The following is a 16,640-nucleotide window of genomic DNA, read 5'->3' as shown; positions in this document are numbered from 1 at the left end:
GTCCCTGCATGCTGCACGTGTGCGGCGTGAACAGCCTCCCTGCTCGTGGCGGCTGGTGGTGCTGCAGTGGCCGCGCACGCGCGCACCGGACGGTTTCTCTCTGGCGGGCTTCTGGGGGCGCTGAAGGGCTTCTGTCTCCGCAGCCCAACAGGACGTATTACCTGATGGACCCGAGCGGGAATGCTCACAAGTGGTGCAGAAAGATCCAGGAGGTGTGGCGGCACAGATACCAGAGCCCACCGGACGCTGCCGTGCAGTGAGCGCCTGCGTGCGCGCCAGGACCCGTGTCCCGTGTGGCCCGGCCGCCGCGGGGTGCTTCCAGACCACCTGCCGGCCACCTCCAGGGCGCCGACGGCGGGCCGGGCAGCTTTTTATTTAAAAGAAAAGAAAAAAAAAAAAAAAACCCAACCATACAAAGAACAAATCAACGCCGAAAGGAATTCAGGGCCGCTTTGCTTGTTCCCTCTGCCCTGCGGATGCCCGTGTCCCCGCCTGCGGGCCCTGCGCCCGCAGCCACAGCTCCCGTGTGCCGGGGCCCCTGGTCCGCTGTGGCCGGGGGTCAGATGTAGGCTCTTCCCACCCCGTGTCATCATGGAACTCTTCCGGGGTGCCCCCCTCGCGCTGGGAAGGGTGGGCTCTTAGCCTCTGGCCTTGGGCTCCTCCTCTCTGGTCCCTGAGTGATGGCCTGTCCCTGCCCCCACGGCCCCTTGTCCACCTCCCTATGTAGCTCTGGCTGCAGGATTCTGGCTCCCGCTGTGCACCTGTGCGGGCCTGTGCCTGTGCAGGCGCCAAGATGTGGACGTGCGTCATCCATGTGAAACTGGAGGGGCTGGCAGTGCGCCGTCACACCCCTCTGCGAACGTGGCATGTCGGGGGGCGGGCGCTGCCTGCCGTGGGCCATCAGCCGTCTCCCCAAGAGCCGAGCCGAGCATTGCGACCTGGCAGCCCCTCGGAGGGTGTGTGTGGAGGGTGCAAGGGCAGACCTCCCCGCTTGGTTACGTAGGGCGATGCATGTGGGTCAGGCCATGCCTGCAGGGCTGAGGCGGGGCAGCCCCCACTTGGCTCGGAGCCCTTGCGCACCTCCATGGGACCGTCTCAGCGCCTTCTGGGCTGCTGGGCACCTGGCCCCATCGGGACTCTGCCTGACTCGGGCTCAGGGCCTGCTGCCCTAACGGTCAGACTTCTCTCCTGCCCCTGTGGAGGCCATGGCGGCCGGGACTCAGCAGTCTTGTGTGCGTGGCGGCTGCTCCCCGGGCAGAGAGGTCCTGTTGGCTGCGCGGTTGGCCCTAGGGGAAGGCGAGGAGGTGGGAGGAGCACAGACCGAAGTGGTGTGCGCCACTGTCACCGAGCCCCGGAAGGACTCCTCCGGACAGGACAGCACGCCGCCGCGCTGGTGACTCATGGTCCTTGGGCCAGGACGGAGCCCTCAGGCTGGTGGGTGCAGAGTCCCTCTCGTGACCAGAGGCGGAAGAGCAGTGTGGCGCCCTCACCTTGCTCAGAGGGGGGGCCTGTGGGCTCGGCCAACACGGAGTGGGAGAGACGGCGCAGCCGGCCTGCTCGGGCGCCGAGGAACGCAGGACCCAGAGGGCTGCTGGGCGGATACTGGGTCAGCCCACTGCCCCGGGAGTGCGGTGCAGGCCAGGCCCTTGCCTCACACCTCGCTTCGGAAGTCTGGCCTGTGTTCATCTGCTTTTTTAAAAAGCGAGCCTTGCTTGGCCATTTCTTTCAGGAATTTCACTTCAGGCTCACTTCGTGCTGTGCCGCACCCTCCTCGAGCAGGCCGTGTCTGCGCGGTGCAGGCAGCGGGGTCAGCTGCCTGTGGTGCCCCCCCCACCCCGGCTGATGGCAGGAGATGGGTAGAACTGGCAGGGGCTGCAGCAGGGCACGCGCTGGGCTGCTGGGGTCACGACCCCCCCCGCCCCCCGGGCCGCACCACTACCTCCCGGCTTCACCGCCAAGCACCCGTCAGTCATCTCCAGAGCCAGAGGTGACAGGGCAGGGCTGAGCTTGCAGCCAATGGAGCCGACGTGACTGCCGTAGCTTAAGCCTGCAGCCACGGGCCCACTCTGGGAGACTGCTCCCCCAGAGCCCCCTCCTCGTGTGTCAGACTCTCGCCTGCACGCCTCGCCCTGTCCTCACGCCAGCTGTAGTTTAATGCTGCCCTTCCACGCCACTGTCCCACGTGCGGGCACCTTGCGTTCCAAGACGTGGACGTGGGTGTTGGTAACAGCCACAGACTCACGGGACCCCAAGGCTGGACCTGCACGTAGTGAGAGACCAACCCAGGCCTGCGTCTCCCTGGAGGCAAGGACGAGCGTCATTGCCCAGCCCCGCTCCCCCAGGTGGAGTCACCCCCTTGGTACAGACGAGGGAGGACAGCTGGGGGCCTGGCTGAGAGGACTGGCCTCGCTGGCTCAGGCAGCGCCAGCCTTGCCTCTGGGAGGGAAAGGAAAACAGGCTGCTGCTTTCCTGCTGCCTGTGCCCCCCCCCCCCAGTGCCACATGGTGAGCGCTGGCTGGGGGCTGGCTTTGGGGAACGTGGCCAGGGCTGGTAGGCACTGCTCGCGCTCCAGTCCTTAGGGCCACTCAGACCGACACTCCCGGTGTCGGCACAGGCTCTGGGAGAGTCTGGACTTGCTTAAAACCAAACTTTGTTTTCTGGAAGTCACTGGAGGTTCACCCCACCCCAGAGGAGGCCACTGCGAGCCTTGGGTGTTCAGCTACCACCTCTCAAAATTTGCTTTTTAAACTAAACTGGGAACATACAGCATCTGCCCCTTTGCATCCAGCTTTTTCCACTTGCTGTGTTAGCATTTGCCCATGTCATGCGTGGTGGTGCAAAAACATTGTTTTTAGTGATTATAGAGCTGAGTGGCCACGTGTTATCATTTACCTGATCATTTCCCTGTTGTAACATTTAGATGGTGTCTGGGTTTGCACTATTTAAATAATGCTGTGATCCTTACAAATCTTGATTTTTGACCTCTTCCCCACCCCCACTGATTCCCAGGAGTGGTATTTTTGGGTCAAAGAATTACTCATTTTAAAGGTGATGGTAGTCTGTGCCCAGAGCCCCAGTGCAGACGCTCTAGGCAGGCCCCGGGCCCCAGTGAGCATGAGTTCTGGTAAGCCATGTGTTCCAAAGGGTTGGATAAGACTGCCTTTTTTTTTTTTTTAATGCTAAAACGTCATTACTGCAATTCATTCATTTCCCCCAAAGCCTGTGTCCTTGTGTTCTGAAATCTGGAATCTGGTTATGCTCGCATGCCAGCTGACCCCCACCCGCTGCTCTGGCCATGTGCTTGGTGATGCTTCAGGGTCTCATGCTCTGTCCACAATGGTACTGACTTGGTGTCTGCACAGCCGGCAGAGAGGGAAAGGTGTTGAACTGACCTTGCCACATGCTTGGTGGGTGATTGTGATTCAGCTAGACTCAGAGCACAGGACCCGCTTAAAATCAGCAAGAGCGAAGGTTCTAGTGAAGGAGGAATCACCTGGTGGTTGGGTTTCACAGAAGTGCATTTGCCAGGTTGCTCTTAAAGGGGGGAGGGGGTGGTCAGTCAGCTCGGCTGGGTGTGCCGAGGCGGCTTTCCGCACTGCGGTGGTGTCAGGGCCTCTCCCCATCTGCACCCTGGCAGGCTGTTCGTTGTCTTCAAGGCCAAACTGCTGAAGTTTGATTTCATTCTTACTCCACTTTAGTCTGGGGTCTGTTAACTCTGAGGGGAAACATAGGAGCTGCGTCTGGGTGCTTGCTGTGTACACCAGGTCTTGGCCTTCCTAGTGTAGGAGGGCCCTCTTCCCTGGCTGGTCGGCGGGTGGAGGGTGCTTGCTGCCCGGGCTGCCGAGGCTGCGGTGGCGAGGCTCGTTCTCGCAGACGTTGCCCTCCACCTTCTCCGTGCTGTTTCTTTTCCTGCCCAAACCTGACCTGACGCTGGCCAGTGCCCTTCTGTCCTGGCAGGCCTCCTGCCCGTGGCCTCTGCGCCTCCAAGCGGCGGGCTGCCCTCCTGTGGAGAGCGGAGGCGGTGGAAGTGCTTCCTCGAAGCGTTCTGCAGCCCGGCCTGGTGGGCGGCTGCACGAGCCTTGGTGTATACCTGACTTTGCCCCGTAACTTGTCTTCATTAGGAAGAATCATCACACTTTATGTACAGAGAATTTTTACAAAATGCGAACCATTGTTAGCTGTGTAATGCATCCTGTCTAACCCTTCTGGCAAATTACGAGTAGGGGTCACTTGGCTGGACAAAAGCCTTTCATGAGCCTGAGTCTGATTGGACATGGCAAAGTTCAAGTTTGCAGTATTTAGACCTGCTGTATCTGTTCTTAACAACACAATATGAAGAGTGAGTAGGTAGCTGCCCTTCGGGCTGGAGGCAGGCAGTTAGGAAACGCGTGATACTCTCTACCTGGTCAGTAGCTGTAACTGTGATGTACAGGCAAAGCAAAAATTTAAAAAAACGTATTAAAACAAATAATGCAATGATATTAGGATATACATACACTTTTGTATTTTTATTCTTATATAAGGTTATTTGCTGGCTATCGTTGGCCTCTAGTTCAGTCTGTTATTTAAAATCTAATATATGAATTACTTGGATTGAATTCATGTCCGGGGCCACGTTGTATGTATTGATGTACAGCCTTGAATGTGAATAATTATTGTAAACTATATTTTACAACTTTTTTTCTGGCTTTATTATATAAATTTTCTATTTGGTCAATGATTTAATCATATAATTTAATGAACCTGTTTTGTTTTGTTTTTCAAATATTTGTGCTTCAGATGTAGTTACCGGATGATGAATTTTCCACGTATGCTCGATAGTCTTGTAATAAAAGCGCATGTAGAGTGTAGACGCTCCGGCCTGGCTCTCTCGGGGCGGGGGCGCCGCGGCGGGGGGGGCGGGGCGGACCCCGCCGCCGGAAGTGGGCACGGCCGGCCGCCTTTCCGGGCCGGAACTTCCGGCCCCCGCGTCACGCGGGGCGGGCGCCTTCCGGGGCAGGCCGGGGGCGGGCCGGGCCGGGGACGCTATTAAAGGCCGGACGCTTCCGGCGGCGCGGGCTGCGGCGGGGCTTGCTGGGATCATGGCGGAGAACCACTGCGAGCTGCTGCCGCCGGCGCCGGGCGGCCTCGGGGCGGGGCTGGGGGGCGGCCTGTGCCGCCGCTGCAGCGCGGGGCTCGGCGCCCTGGCCCAGCGCCCCGGCGGCGTGTCCAAGTGGGTCCGGCTGAACGTGGGCGGCACCTACTTCCTCACCACCCGGCAGACGCTGTGCCGGGACCCCAAGTCCTTCCTGTACCGGCTGTGCCAGGCCGACCCCGACCTGGACTCGGACAAGGTGAGGCCCGCGCGGGCCGCCGCCGCCCCGCCGCGCCGCGCCCCGCGCCGGGGAGGACGGGCCGGCGCCCCGGGCCCCCGCCCCAGGCCCCCGCGGCCCCGCGCCGCGGGCGTGTCCCCGGGCCCCGCCGTCGATCCACCTTCCGGCCCCCGCCCCCCGCGCGGCGAGCGAGCCCCTTCCTCCCCGCCGCGGGTGCGTGCGGGCCGCGGGGGGAGCCCGCGCCCCCCGCCCACATTCCGGACGCGGCCCGGACGCCGGCGGGGGTCGGACGCGTCTCCCCGTGACTTGCATCTGGACTTGGCGCTCCATTGTTCTCGGCCCGACGCGCACCCGCGCGCCGAGGGCCGGCCCGGGTGGCTCCTCGAGGGGGTGTCGCTCGGGTGAAGGGGTCGCCCAGGGGAGGCCAGGAGGGGCCGCCGGCACGTCACTGCCTGCCCGTGAGCCTCGTCTCCCTGCCGCCTCCACGCCGGCGGCAGCTCCAGGTCGGCTTGCAACTTGCCTTGGGTCAAAATCAATTCTCTGTCGTGCAGATGGTGACAAACTCTTAACTTTACGAGGCTCCAGTGAGGAGCCCTGCGGGCGCGCCGGGCGGCGGGGGCTGGGAGGGCCTGCGGGGAGTGTGGGTCCCTGTGCTTGTCCCAGGCAGCTCACCAGCCTGATTCTCACTTTCCTGGGGCCTCCAGGCCTAAGGCTCCCCAGATCCCTCTTCGAGTTCGGGGAGCCTGCCATGCCGTCGTGTGGCGTGGCCTTTTGATCAGGAAATAACTGGAGTCACCACAAAACCACCCGTCGTGGGTAGAAATCAGTGTGAGATGCCAGCGTGCGGCCCACGCCCCAGCCCTCAGCTGTCCCCGCCGCTCCTTGGAGGAAGCTGGGCGCGCGGAGACTCGGCCTCCCGGAGGGAAACAGGCTCTTGCTCGCCCTGCCTCTTCCTTTTCGCAGCCTGGGCGTGTTTCACAGTTGGTTTGTTTGTGTTTTTTTTTTTTTTTCAAAAGCCCTTCTCCGGGGTCCACTTGCAGTTTTACCCGTGGGATCCTGTCTTATGCTTCGAGTTGGCTTTTAAATTCTCTTGTCTGTGAGGTTTTGAGGCCGGGGCTGCCTCCCTGCGTCAGAGCCGGCCAGCTGTCGCCTGCACAGTTAAGTGGATGAGCCCCATTATTTCACTGTCTCTCAGGACTACTTTAAAAGTCAGGCTTTACTGGAATAGGAGCCCTTGGGGGAGCCACTTAACCCGTCAGAATATATCCATGTTGTTGCTTTTTTCACCACCACCGTCCACGTCACCACATTCGATTTCCAAGTTATAACCCGAAATTGAGAGACTGAAGGTACCACAGCAGATCCGTGTCTGGCGCTAGGCTAGTGGATAGTAGAGAACAGTGTGTTTTAGTCACAGACGCTGGTTTTGCTAGAGAGAGGAACGCGGATCCGCCTCAGTCATGGCGAGAACGCGTGTGAGGTGCTCTGTCTTCTCAGCCCCACTTGGCTCAGGTGAAAGAGCATCCCAGGGTTCACACTGTCGCTAACCACACACCGGGCGAGGCAGCGGGGCCGAGGGTGCCGGGAGAGGGGTGTTTGGAGGGTGGGATGCCAGGAATTACATGATGGAGGAGAAGCAGGATGTTGATTCACAGGTGAAGCATCTCCATGGCCTGACCTCATGGGTGGCCTGCACCAAAGCCTGCCTGAGCGGCGGGCCCGGCTGGCCAGGGGCTGAGGCCTGGGGCGGCTCCGGGCCCAGTGTGTGGCCAGCGTCTACTGAGCACCCGGCCTGGCAGAGATGGTGCCGACCGGGCTTGGGAGAGGCCCGACAGGCTTGGCGCAGCGAGAGCCCTGGAGCTGCTGCTGGCCGCAGGTATCTGGGGGCTCGGTCTGTGCCCGAGTGAGGGTAGAGGCTCAGGGTGTTTTCTGAGAGTCGAAAGACAAGCTGTTAGGGTGGCCGTGGGGAGGGCCGCTGAGCCCCAGGCTGTGCCCACGCCCCTCCTCCCCCACACCCTCCTGTTCCCTGTCTCACTCCCAGCCTGGCCTCGCACCCCTGTCTCCAGGACTGACCCCAGGCCTTACTGCCCGCCTTCGCCCTCTTCACCCCCTCCGGGGCTCCCTCTGCGCACCTGCTGGAAGCGGCTCCCCCGTCTCCCCTATTCCCTTAGGGGCAGGCCAGGGCGCTGTTCCCTCCCGGAAGTGCTTGGCAGATACTTGACCTGTGACTCACTCCTGTGTCTGTTTCGGGGTGCCTGCCCGTAGGTGCTGACCTGGAAGCAGGTCAGAGTTGCTTCACGCTGAATCAGGCCCTGCTTCTGTGTGGAAGCGCTCGCGGAGTTCAAGGGAGAAGGAAACGCATTGAAGAGGTTGTTCTCCCCAGGGGAGCTGTGGTTGCTCGTGAGCTTCGAGCTTCAGTCCTGACAGAGTCCTGGTCCTGCCCGGGTGCAGGCCGGTGGATCTGAGGGGTCACTGAGGGCGGGGCCGGCCCATGCTCCTGAAGACAGGCCACCTGTCATCCTCTGCCCGTGCTCGATTTGGGGGCACTCGGTGGGGGTGTCAGGGTGGGAGGGTGGAGGGCATTCCACAGGCAGGGCCGAAGGCAGCCTGCTCGCGTCGCCTGGCCGGGGAGCTGGGCTCACGGTGCAGCATCTCCAAGCAGCTAAGGCAGTGGCCAGGCTGGCCCCCCAAATCCTGCCGGCCTGTGCCCGATGGGAGTGTGTCCCAGGCCTGGGGTGACCGTGCGTGATGTGCTCAGGCCTTTCTCCCGTGGTCGCCCGGGGTGGGGCGGGCCTCCGCCAGTGGGGTGCCCGCTGCTCTGGATGCCCACCGTGAAGGCCCCGGGGGCCTCGGCCCCGTTCGCTCCGACCCCGCAGGGCAGGGGTTGGTCTGGGCAGCGGGCCAGGCCCCTGCCTGTCTTTGCAAACAGGATATTGGGGAGAGATGCCCACTCGCCCGCACCGGGACTCAGTGCTCAGCCCCCCCAGAGCTCTCCCGGCCAGCATTTCCCGGCGATGGTCTCGCACACGCTTGCCGGGAGCTGGCTCTGCGGGGCCGGGCCGGCCTGGAGGTGCTGCGCTCTGGGTGTGGGGTCGTCGCCCATGGAGTCAGACTGGGGCCCCGGGCCTGCCCTCCGCCCGCTCACCCAGCGTGTTGGCAGGCGAGGGCCCCTCCCTGAGCCCCAGGGCGGCGCCCGGGGCCCTCCCTGCCCACGGGCTGCTGCGGGGACGCGGCTGGGGGCGGCTGCGCCTGGTCAGTCTCCCCTGCGTGCCGTGTCTCGGGAAGGACCAGAGCCGGCCGTCCCGTGTGTCCGCGCCGCCCGGCTTCCCGGGCACCCCGGCTTCCGTGCGGAGACCCGCAGCCCCGAGCCTGGAGCCAGGCGCAGGCCTGCGGCCTCCCGGTCCTGCTGGGCTGAGCAGCCCTGGAGCTTGGCCTGGTTTTGCGAGTCAGGTGGCGGTGACAGGCCTGGAAGGTCGGGCCGGCTTTTGAAACAGGTGTGGGGGAGGCAAGGGGTGCGGCCGCCCTTTGCCCCCCAGGGGGCGGCCTGTGCGCCACCTTTGGGGCCAGAGCGGGCAGAGGGCAGCCCCGCCAGCCGGGTGGTGGCTGCTGCTCGGGGCGGGGGCTGGGTGTGCACCGCCCGCTCTCGCTCCTCTGCTGGGTCCGACCCCGAGACCGCGGTGCCCCGGCCGGGGACGTGCTCGGGAGGGCCCCGAGAGATGGGCAGGCGGCGCCTGTAGCGGAGAGGTCGCCCCGCGGCCGCGGCCCTGCCTGGACTCCCTCACCCCATGGCCGGCCCTGCTGGCGGGCCCCGCCTTTGGTGACTGAAGGACGTGTGTCCCCAGAGGAGCCCCAGAGCTGCTGCTCATGGGGGGGGGCCCTTCACGGTCCGAAGGGCGCCCTTCCCGGACATCCCGACTCTGCTTCTGAGCCCCTCGAATGGCGTCCGCCGGGGCTGGGAGGCCTCCTGGGTGGGGACCTGATGGCTGGGAGCCGCCAGCTCGGGCGCTTATGGCCGTGGGCGGGAGAGGCCCCCGGGGCTGGCCTGGTGCCCCGACAGCCTCGGGCCTCAGTGCCGTGTCAGGCCGCGGGTCTGGATCTGCAGAACCGGGAAACGCGGCGGTTCCGTGAGCCGGACGTCCTTTACGGTGGGTCATTTCGGAGTGAAAACCGTCCGGCTAGGAAGACGGCCAGTGCTAGCGCGGGGGATTCTGGGCTTTTGCCCTAAGCCCACGAGGCACCGCGAGCGGTTTTCTCTCGCCCAGCGGTGGGCGCCCGCACCCGGGAGCCGACGGGGTCTGGGGTGCTCGTGGCAGCTCTGCCCCCACCAGCAGGTGGGCGGGGGGCCCGGGGATCTGGGCGGGGTCCCCCAGGACAGCTGGCGGCATGGACTCGACGCCTTTGCCCACCCGGGAGTCTGGAGCCCAGCGGTGCCGGAGCCTCACGGGGGGCCAGGCGCCGCGGGGCGGGCCGCGGGAGGGCCAGCAGGGGCGGGGGGCGGGGACGCCAGCGAGCCGTCTCCATTCCAGCTTTTCACCAGAAACCAAACCCGGCCTCGCCGCTCTGAGATGTCCTGTAAGTCGCCGGGGGGCCGGGCCCGCCTTCTCGCTGCCACCTTGCGGCCCGGTGGCCTTGTCCCAGACACCCCAGGGACACCCAGATGCCGACTCTCGGCGCCCCTCTGCTGCCCCATAAGTGACCTAAGAGTCTTCGGAATCTTGGGGCTGGGTGTGTCTGTTCTGCCGGGACCTGCATTTCCCCCTGCCCGGACTCCAGCCCCTCCGGCACCGTGCCTCGCAGCGGCGGGCTCCGGCCGGCCCAAGGGCAGCCGCGTGTCTCCCGGGATGGACGGCTGCCCGCTCTGGGCGGTGCCCTCCCCAGTGCCCTCAGCCAGAACTCGCCGATCTCCGAGGGGCTGGTCGGGCGCTGCCAGGTGCCCCAGCGCGGCCCACGCGCAGGAAGCGCGTTCACGGAGAGGGGACAGCGGCTCGGGCGCCGCACGCAGGGCTGGAGGAGACGCCGGAGGGCTGGCGGTCGAGGGGTTGCAGCTCTGGACCGCCCCGCGGTGAGGGGCTTGGCCTGCAGCCCCGGCCTCGGTGCTGGCCAGCTCCTCTGGCGGCTGGGGGCTCAGCCTGCAGGGGCCGTGCTGTGAGCAGTGGAGCGCCCCGAAGCTGCACCTCTGTGTCCCCCTCTGTGGAGCAAGCTCTGGTGGTAGGCGAGCCTCGGTGGGGTCCTGAGGGGCCCCTCGATCTGCCGGCTCCCAGCAAGCATGGTCTTTCCTGGCTGTGCCTGGGCCCCAGAGGCCGCCGCTTTTGGGTGCTCCTGGACTGGGTGAAGCTGGGGGTCCCTGCACAGAGGCTGGCCTGCCCTTCCTGGGACGGCCAGGGGCAGGCCATTGCCCCTGAGCAGAAAAGGTGGCTCCTGTGTGGCCAGCCCCTGGGTGGAGTCCACGTTGCCAGGGTGCCTCGTTTCCCACGCCCAAGCAGGGCCTGAACTGGCCCTGAGCGCCGCGCCGCCGCGGGACGCCCTCTGCTTCAGCCCTGTCTGCAGGTGCAGGCCCAGCCCCAGCCCCTCCGGGGCCCGTGTTCCCTCGGTTCCCCTCTGCTGCCCGGCCCGGCCGTGGCCCCACCCAGCCGTCCAGCCTTGCAGACCGCGCCTCAGCCTGGGAGTTGCGCCCCAGAAATGACTTCCTCCTTCTCTGTGGGGTCCCAGCACCTGTGGGGTGACCTGCGCGTGTCCCAACGGAGGCCTCGTGGCGGCCCTGGGTCCTGAGGGCAGGCGAGCCCCACCGCTGACCTGCCCCCGCCTCAGCCAGGCTGGGCGTCTGCCGCTCGGTGCCCCCGCCGCGGTGTGAGCGTCCCGCTTGGGCGAGATCCCCACGGGGCGGCGGCCGCCGTTCCTTCCTGTCCAGGGAGTGGGCCCCTCTGTTGGCAGTGGGGACCCCTTCGCTCTGGCCTCGTGCTCCAGGCGCCCTCAGCCCGTTGGGGGAGGGCAGGGCTGTGGGACGCTGAGCCACACCTGGGCGCGGTGGGGTTGCCGCTGGAGCGAGAAGGCCTTGGGCCCGGAGGCTGGATGCCGGGGGACGCTCGGCAGTGCGCTCCGAGAACAGGCCTCCCGGCTTCGCGCCGGGGCTTTAGGGAAGAAACCCCTGAAAGCAGCGGTTTTCCCATAAAGGCGCGAACCGCGTGCTCAGGAAAGGAAAACTGGGCCCTAACCCTGCGCCCGGCGGAGGACACGGCGCCTGCCTCTGGCCTCCTTGGGGCTCACCGTGCCCCCCGCCTTCCAGGCCTCCTGGCTTGCTGCGCCCCGGTTCTCGCCAGCTGAGCCCCAGCAGCCACTTAACGGACAGGGAGGTGACTTTCTGGTCTCCGGAGGCCTTGGTGCCGATGCCCTGGGGCAGGGTTCCGGGGGCTGCAGGCGCCCACCCCGCCGTGTCCCCAGAGCGCCCTTCACAGCAGGCTCCTCCCGCTCCCCTCCGTGGGCAGGGCGCCTGCCGGCTGACCGGGTGCGTAGCCAGCTCAGCCCAGCGCGTGTGGTCAGGGCCGCGGGCCCTGCTCCCAGGCCTCTGTGCCTTGTCCTGCAGATCCGCGCGGGCTGGATCTGGGATGAACAGGCAGCCCCTCGGTTTCCTTCTCCCCAGTACCTCCTGGACCTGTAAGGAGACCCCTGTAGTCATCGCGCTTTAGAATACAACAGGTCATCTCGATATCAGACCCAGCTTGGGCCCCTTGGCCTGCAGGCGGGCTGGGGGCCGGGGGCGGGCCTGGCTCACACCCCTACCGACTCCCTGCAGCCAGCTGTCCCCCCTCCACAGGATGAAACGGGCGCCTACCTGATCGACAGAGACCCCACCTACTTCGGGCCTGTACTGAACTACCTGAGACACGGGAAGCTGGTCATCAACAAGGACCTCGCGGAGGAGGGTGAGCGTCCGGGCTGCGTGGGCCCACCTGCTCTGCAGATGCCCGGGGCGCCTGGCATTTGCCGCCGGTGGTGGGGGGTGGCCGGGCTGCCCCCACCCAGGAAGTGGACACTGTTAGAGCCAAGTTGACCGCCAGGACCCATGTAACGTAGGCCTCGGGGACAGTGGCCAGTCCGGGCCCCCACTGTCTGGTTAGGGATGCTGCTGGGTGAAGGATGGTCAGCCCCGGCGCCCTTGGGGCAACTCTGGCTCCCCAAGCTTCCCGTCACTCCCTGCTGGTGGCTGAGACTGACCAGCTCCCCCAGCCTGGACTTCCGTGTGCTCCTGCAGTCTGTGGGGCTGAACACTTTGAGCATCACCCCGGCTTGTTTGGGGGATTCCTGCTTCAGCCCCTCAGGCAGGCGCTTCTCCCAAAGCACCAGGCGCTCCTGACTCTGCCGGCCACCACGGATCTGAGGGGGCTCCGGGAGCGGGGCCTGCGTCCTGTCTCTGCACGACACCCTCGTAGCCCGAGAAGGGACCTTCCAGGTCCGCCATCCGTCCCCCGCCTCACACCACCGTGCGCAGCCAGGCGGGGGCCCCGCCGTGTGGAGGGAGGCCCAGCCAGCAGGAGGCTGCTCAGAGCCCTCTGGGATGTCCCTAGGGAATGTCGGGAGCACGGCCTCTTGGTCTGTTCTTTGGCATTTCCTGGGGGCCGGGGCGTCGGGATAGGGAGCATGACTTGGGCTTCCACCAGGAGGAGAGGCCAGAGGGGGCCTCCACCGGCCAGGCCCCACAGGGCAGGCGGGTCAGGCTGAGGGGCGGGTGCCCGTGCCCACCAGCTCGGGACAGGCACTCGCTGGGGAGGCACTGGGCCTCGGGCCTCTCGCCAGCGGGGCCTGGCAGGACTGGGGCTGCTGCCCAGCCTGCGTGCAGTGCCTCTGCGGGCGGGCGTGGACGGCGGCAGCGGTTACCCTGGTCCGGGCTGATCTGCTGGACATCAGTTATTTTTCCTATTCCAGGAGTGTTGGAGGAAGCAGAATTTTACAATATCACCTCGCTAATAAAACTTGTAAAGGACAAAATTAGAGAACGAGACAGCAAAACCACACAGGTGAGTGGCTGCGCTGCTGAGGCGTCCGGGCTGCGCCGGCGCCCCCTGCTGACCTGGGGCGGCCAACGCGGGCCCGGGCCACCAGCTGCTGCCTGCTGCCCCCAGCTGCCGCGGGGCCTTCCCCTTTCCAGTGCGAAGAGGCGAAGAATTCTGGGGAGACGGTCCGGTGTGGGGAGGGGGGCGGGGGAGGAGCTGGGGCTCCCTGGGGGAGGCAGCGTGTGGGAGGGCCCTTGGCACCTGGCTCGGCTAGGGGCCGGCCCTTCTCAGAAGGCAGGTGTGGTCAGTGATCTAGGCCTGGTGCCCTGCACCAAGCGCCCACCCATTAGTGCTGGGCATGGTCAGTGCTGCCTCAGCCACGCTGCTGCCCCACGGGCCGGGGAAGGAGAGTGGGAGCGGGCTGTGCCGGCGGCACCTTCCTCTGAGAGGTGCCGAAGGGCCTGAAGCAGGGCCTGAGGCAGCATCTGTTCCATTTGTAGCTCTGCTGCCTTGCCCGCCCTCCCCCAGGCTCACCTGCACCCAGCCCCCCCAGAGCGCCCAGGGGCTTGCTGGGGACCTGGCCACTGCCGATAGCTGAGCTGGGGGTGCCATGGTGCTGGGTGAGAGGCCAGGACCACTCCACCCCATCCTGCAGGCTCACCCCACAGCCTCAGGGTGGTTGGGAGGGAGCTGGGCCCAGGCTCCCCTCCCGGGAACCAAGCAGAAGACCCACCCGGCGCTGACGGCTCAGGCTGGGCTGCAGCGTCTCGACAGCCTGCGACCCGCGTCACTCCCTGGAGGCCAGTCAGCCTGCCTCCGTCCCGCCCTGTCTCCTGGTCGCCCCGACGGTGTCCCCAGGGCAGGTCCCTGGACGCCACCACAGCAGGGCAGGTGCTGGCGGCTGGGGGAGGCAGGCCACCTCCGGGAGGCTCGGGTGGGGCCGCCCGGCCTCTCGCGCCCATGGTGCCTCTTGTCACCCTGTGTCCGGGCCGAGCACAGGGGCCGCCAGACTGCGCTGGGGCGCGCCAGGGTGGCTCTGGGCAGCCTGGCTCCCAGGTGGGCGCGGCTCTCACCCGCGTGTCCTGCAGGTGCCCGTGAAGCACGTGTACCGCGTGCTGCAGTGCCAGGAGGAGGAGATCACGCATGTGGTGTCCACCCTGTCCGACGGCTGGAAGTTCGAGCAGGTGAGGCCGCGGCCGGGACCTGTGGCTGCCCGGGGTCCCCGGGGCCTCTCCACAAGGCCCGTGCGTGGGGCAGACGGCGCAGCCTCAGCCCCGGCTCCGTCGTCTCGCCGCTTCCTCCTCTTGCTCTGGCCGGGCTCAGTGGTGCTGCTCCCTGCATCCTGCCCTGCCTCCCCGCTCCGCCCTCTGCGCAGCGCGCCCACAGACTGCCCCTCGCGTGCCTGTGCTCAGCGTGTCCGCGGGGCGTCTGGCCCATCCACCGAGGGCCTGGGCTGGACCCGCAGGGCCGTGTCTGTGCCGCAGCTCCGGGCGGCCTGGGCTGTGGTCAGCGGGCTTCTCTCCACAGCTGGTCAGCATCGGCTCCTCCTACAACTACGGTAGCGAGGACCAGGCCGAGTTCCTGTGTGTGGTGTCCAAGGAGCTGCACAACGCCCCCTACGGCACGGCCAGCGAGCCCAGCGAGAAAGCCAAGGTGGGCGGCGGGCTCCCCTGCGGGCGGGCGTCCATCCAGACGCTTGGGCGCCTTCCTGTCCCTGGTGCTCCCAGACCCCAGCCCAGGCGTGGCCAAGGTCCCAGGCCCAGCCAGCTGGGGGCGCTTGGGGTCGCTGCCTGTCAGGTGGTAGGAGCACCCCCAGCTGGGGTGTCCTGGGTGGGGAGATGCTGCTGGGCCCTGGGCCTCCGTGGAGCGCTGACCCCTGCAGCCATGCCAGTGGGTCTCGATGCCCAGACGAAGCCAGGGAGGTGCCGGGGCGGGTGGGCTGCCGCCATGGGCGGGGTGGGGGGGCCTGTCTGTTGGACATCAGGCTGGGATGGAGAGTGGAGGGAGCTGGAGGGGTCTGGGGGTGCGCAAGCCGTGTCCCTCCCGCCAAAGCGAGGGTCTCGGCCTGCCGGTTGGGCTGGGCTGAGCTACCGCCCGGCTCCGGCTCTGGGGCCGGGTCATCTGCAGGCCGCCTCCCTCCTGGGGCCCCAGTCGTCATCCTCTGCATTTGGTGCTTTCAGATTTTGCAAGAACGGGGTTCACGGATGTGAGGACCGCAGTGCTGACGCTGGGAGAGACCTTTTCCTTTTCTAAGATGTGGCTGAGCCCGCTCGGCCGTGAGGAGAACCCTGCTTTTGACAATTTCTCTACAGATCGGGTGTACATCCTTTTTGCCTCTGAGGTGGGAGGTGAGAGGGACCAGCTGCCCGGGCCCACATCCCGGGAGGAGGCGGTTGCAGCAGGCGCGCCCCGGGGCTCCGCCGGTCTCTGCAGACCTGCGCGGCCTTCGGCGGGCGCCCACTGCCCGTCGTCCCTGGAGCTCTCACAGGACAGCGTTCTTGGTGCTAATGACCGCCTGCGACGCGGCCTGCCGGGGCGTCTGCTCCCCCGGCACGCGTCTGGCCTCCGCGGGCAGCTCCTGACAGGTGGCGCATCCACTACTTGTGGCCCAGACCTGACCGGCCTGCAGCCGTCAGGCTTCTCGCCCTGACCAGTGGCCTTGGTGTCCTTTGTCCCAGCGGGTGGCCTGTCTGCTGTTGTCGCCTAGAAACGCCTGGAAGTGTTCTGCGCTCGACGAATCTGTTAAATCATTAAAGAGGTGGGCGTCGCCGTGTCCCCGTGCCCGGGCTGCTGGGGAGCTGGCGCCGTGAGTGCCTTTGTCAGCCTGGGCTGGGGGCCGGCGGCGGCCTGTCCTGGGCCTCCAGAGCGTGGCCGCAGGGCAGCGCCCTTTCCCGCACGTCACGGGGGTCTCGCCTGCCACGTGTGTTTCTGTCCAACTATGCAGTCCCCTCTGGCGTGCGGGGGCCGAGACACCCGTGTGGGCTCCAGGCGCAGGCGGGGCCGCGCTTCTGCCCCTCGACCTTTGGGCCCGGAGCTGCATGCACTGACCCCTCTGCGGAGCGTCCACATCACATGCTTCCGGGAACGTCTGGCCTCTGCCCTCCTCTCCTTTGCCAATAACCTGAGTGACCGGCCCCCCAGCGCCCGGGCCGGCGCCACGGTCTGTCCCGGCGGCACCTCGCAAGGGGGCCCTGCGCCAGCCCGGGGCAGCTGCTGGCCAGTGTGGTGGGTGATGCCCCTGACACAATAGATCCATCAAGCTTTTTTTCCTTTACAATTTTTGGTTTTCATTAATTTAAGATTTCAAGATTTAATTCATTAAAATTTATTCTAAGGGGAT

General features: G+C 65.9%; 2 protein-coding genes across 2 annotated transcripts in view; both read left to right on the top strand.

The window, feature by feature from the left end:
- The window catches only part of PDPK1 (3-phosphoinositide dependent protein kinase 1), a 44,969-nt gene extending 40,119 nt beyond the window's left edge, over positions 1-4,850 (top strand). The window contains exon 14 of the mRNA XM_037507759.2: positions 144-4,850. Within this exon, the coding sequence (XP_037363656.1) occupies positions 144-260 (117 nt within the window). The 3' untranslated portion in view covers positions 261-4,850. The remainder of the gene's footprint in view (positions 1-143) is intronic.
- A 231-nt stretch (positions 4,851-5,081) lies between these two features.
- Positions 5,082-16,640, top strand: KCTD5 (potassium channel tetramerization domain containing 5). The gene is made up of 6 exons (XM_037507758.2): positions 5,082-5,333; positions 12,124-12,232; positions 13,233-13,324; positions 14,389-14,484; positions 14,828-14,953; positions 15,481-16,640. Exons 1-6 carry the CDS (start codon positions 5,082-5,084, stop codon positions 15,508-15,510), a joined length of 705 nt encoding a protein of 234 aa, XP_037363655.1. The 3' UTR covers positions 15,511-16,640.

The sequence above is a fragment of the Talpa occidentalis genome, unplaced genomic scaffold, assembly GCF_014898055.3.
Source record: "Talpa occidentalis isolate TD23 unplaced genomic scaffold, MPIMG_talOcc4v2.1 talOcc4.12, whole genome shotgun sequence".
Classification (NCBI taxonomy): Eukaryota; Metazoa; Chordata; class Mammalia; order Eulipotyphla; family Talpidae; genus Talpa; species Talpa occidentalis.
Note: the sequence above shows the minus strand (reverse complement) of the source record. Positions and strands in the feature narration are given on the sequence as shown.

Coding starts and splice junctions, on each gene's coding strand:
- KCTD5 (XM_037507758.2), top strand. CDS start 5,082: ATGGCGGAGAACCACTGCGAGCTGCTGCCGCCGGCGCCGGGCGGCCTC. Junction 5,334..12,123: donor CCGACCTGGACTCGGACAAG/GTGAGGCCCGCG, acceptor CCCCCTCCACAG/GATGAAACGGGCGCCTACCT. Junction 14,485..14,827: donor ACGGCTGGAAGTTCGAGCAG/GTGAGGCCGCGG, acceptor TTCTCTCCACAG/CTGGTCAGCATCGGCTCCTC.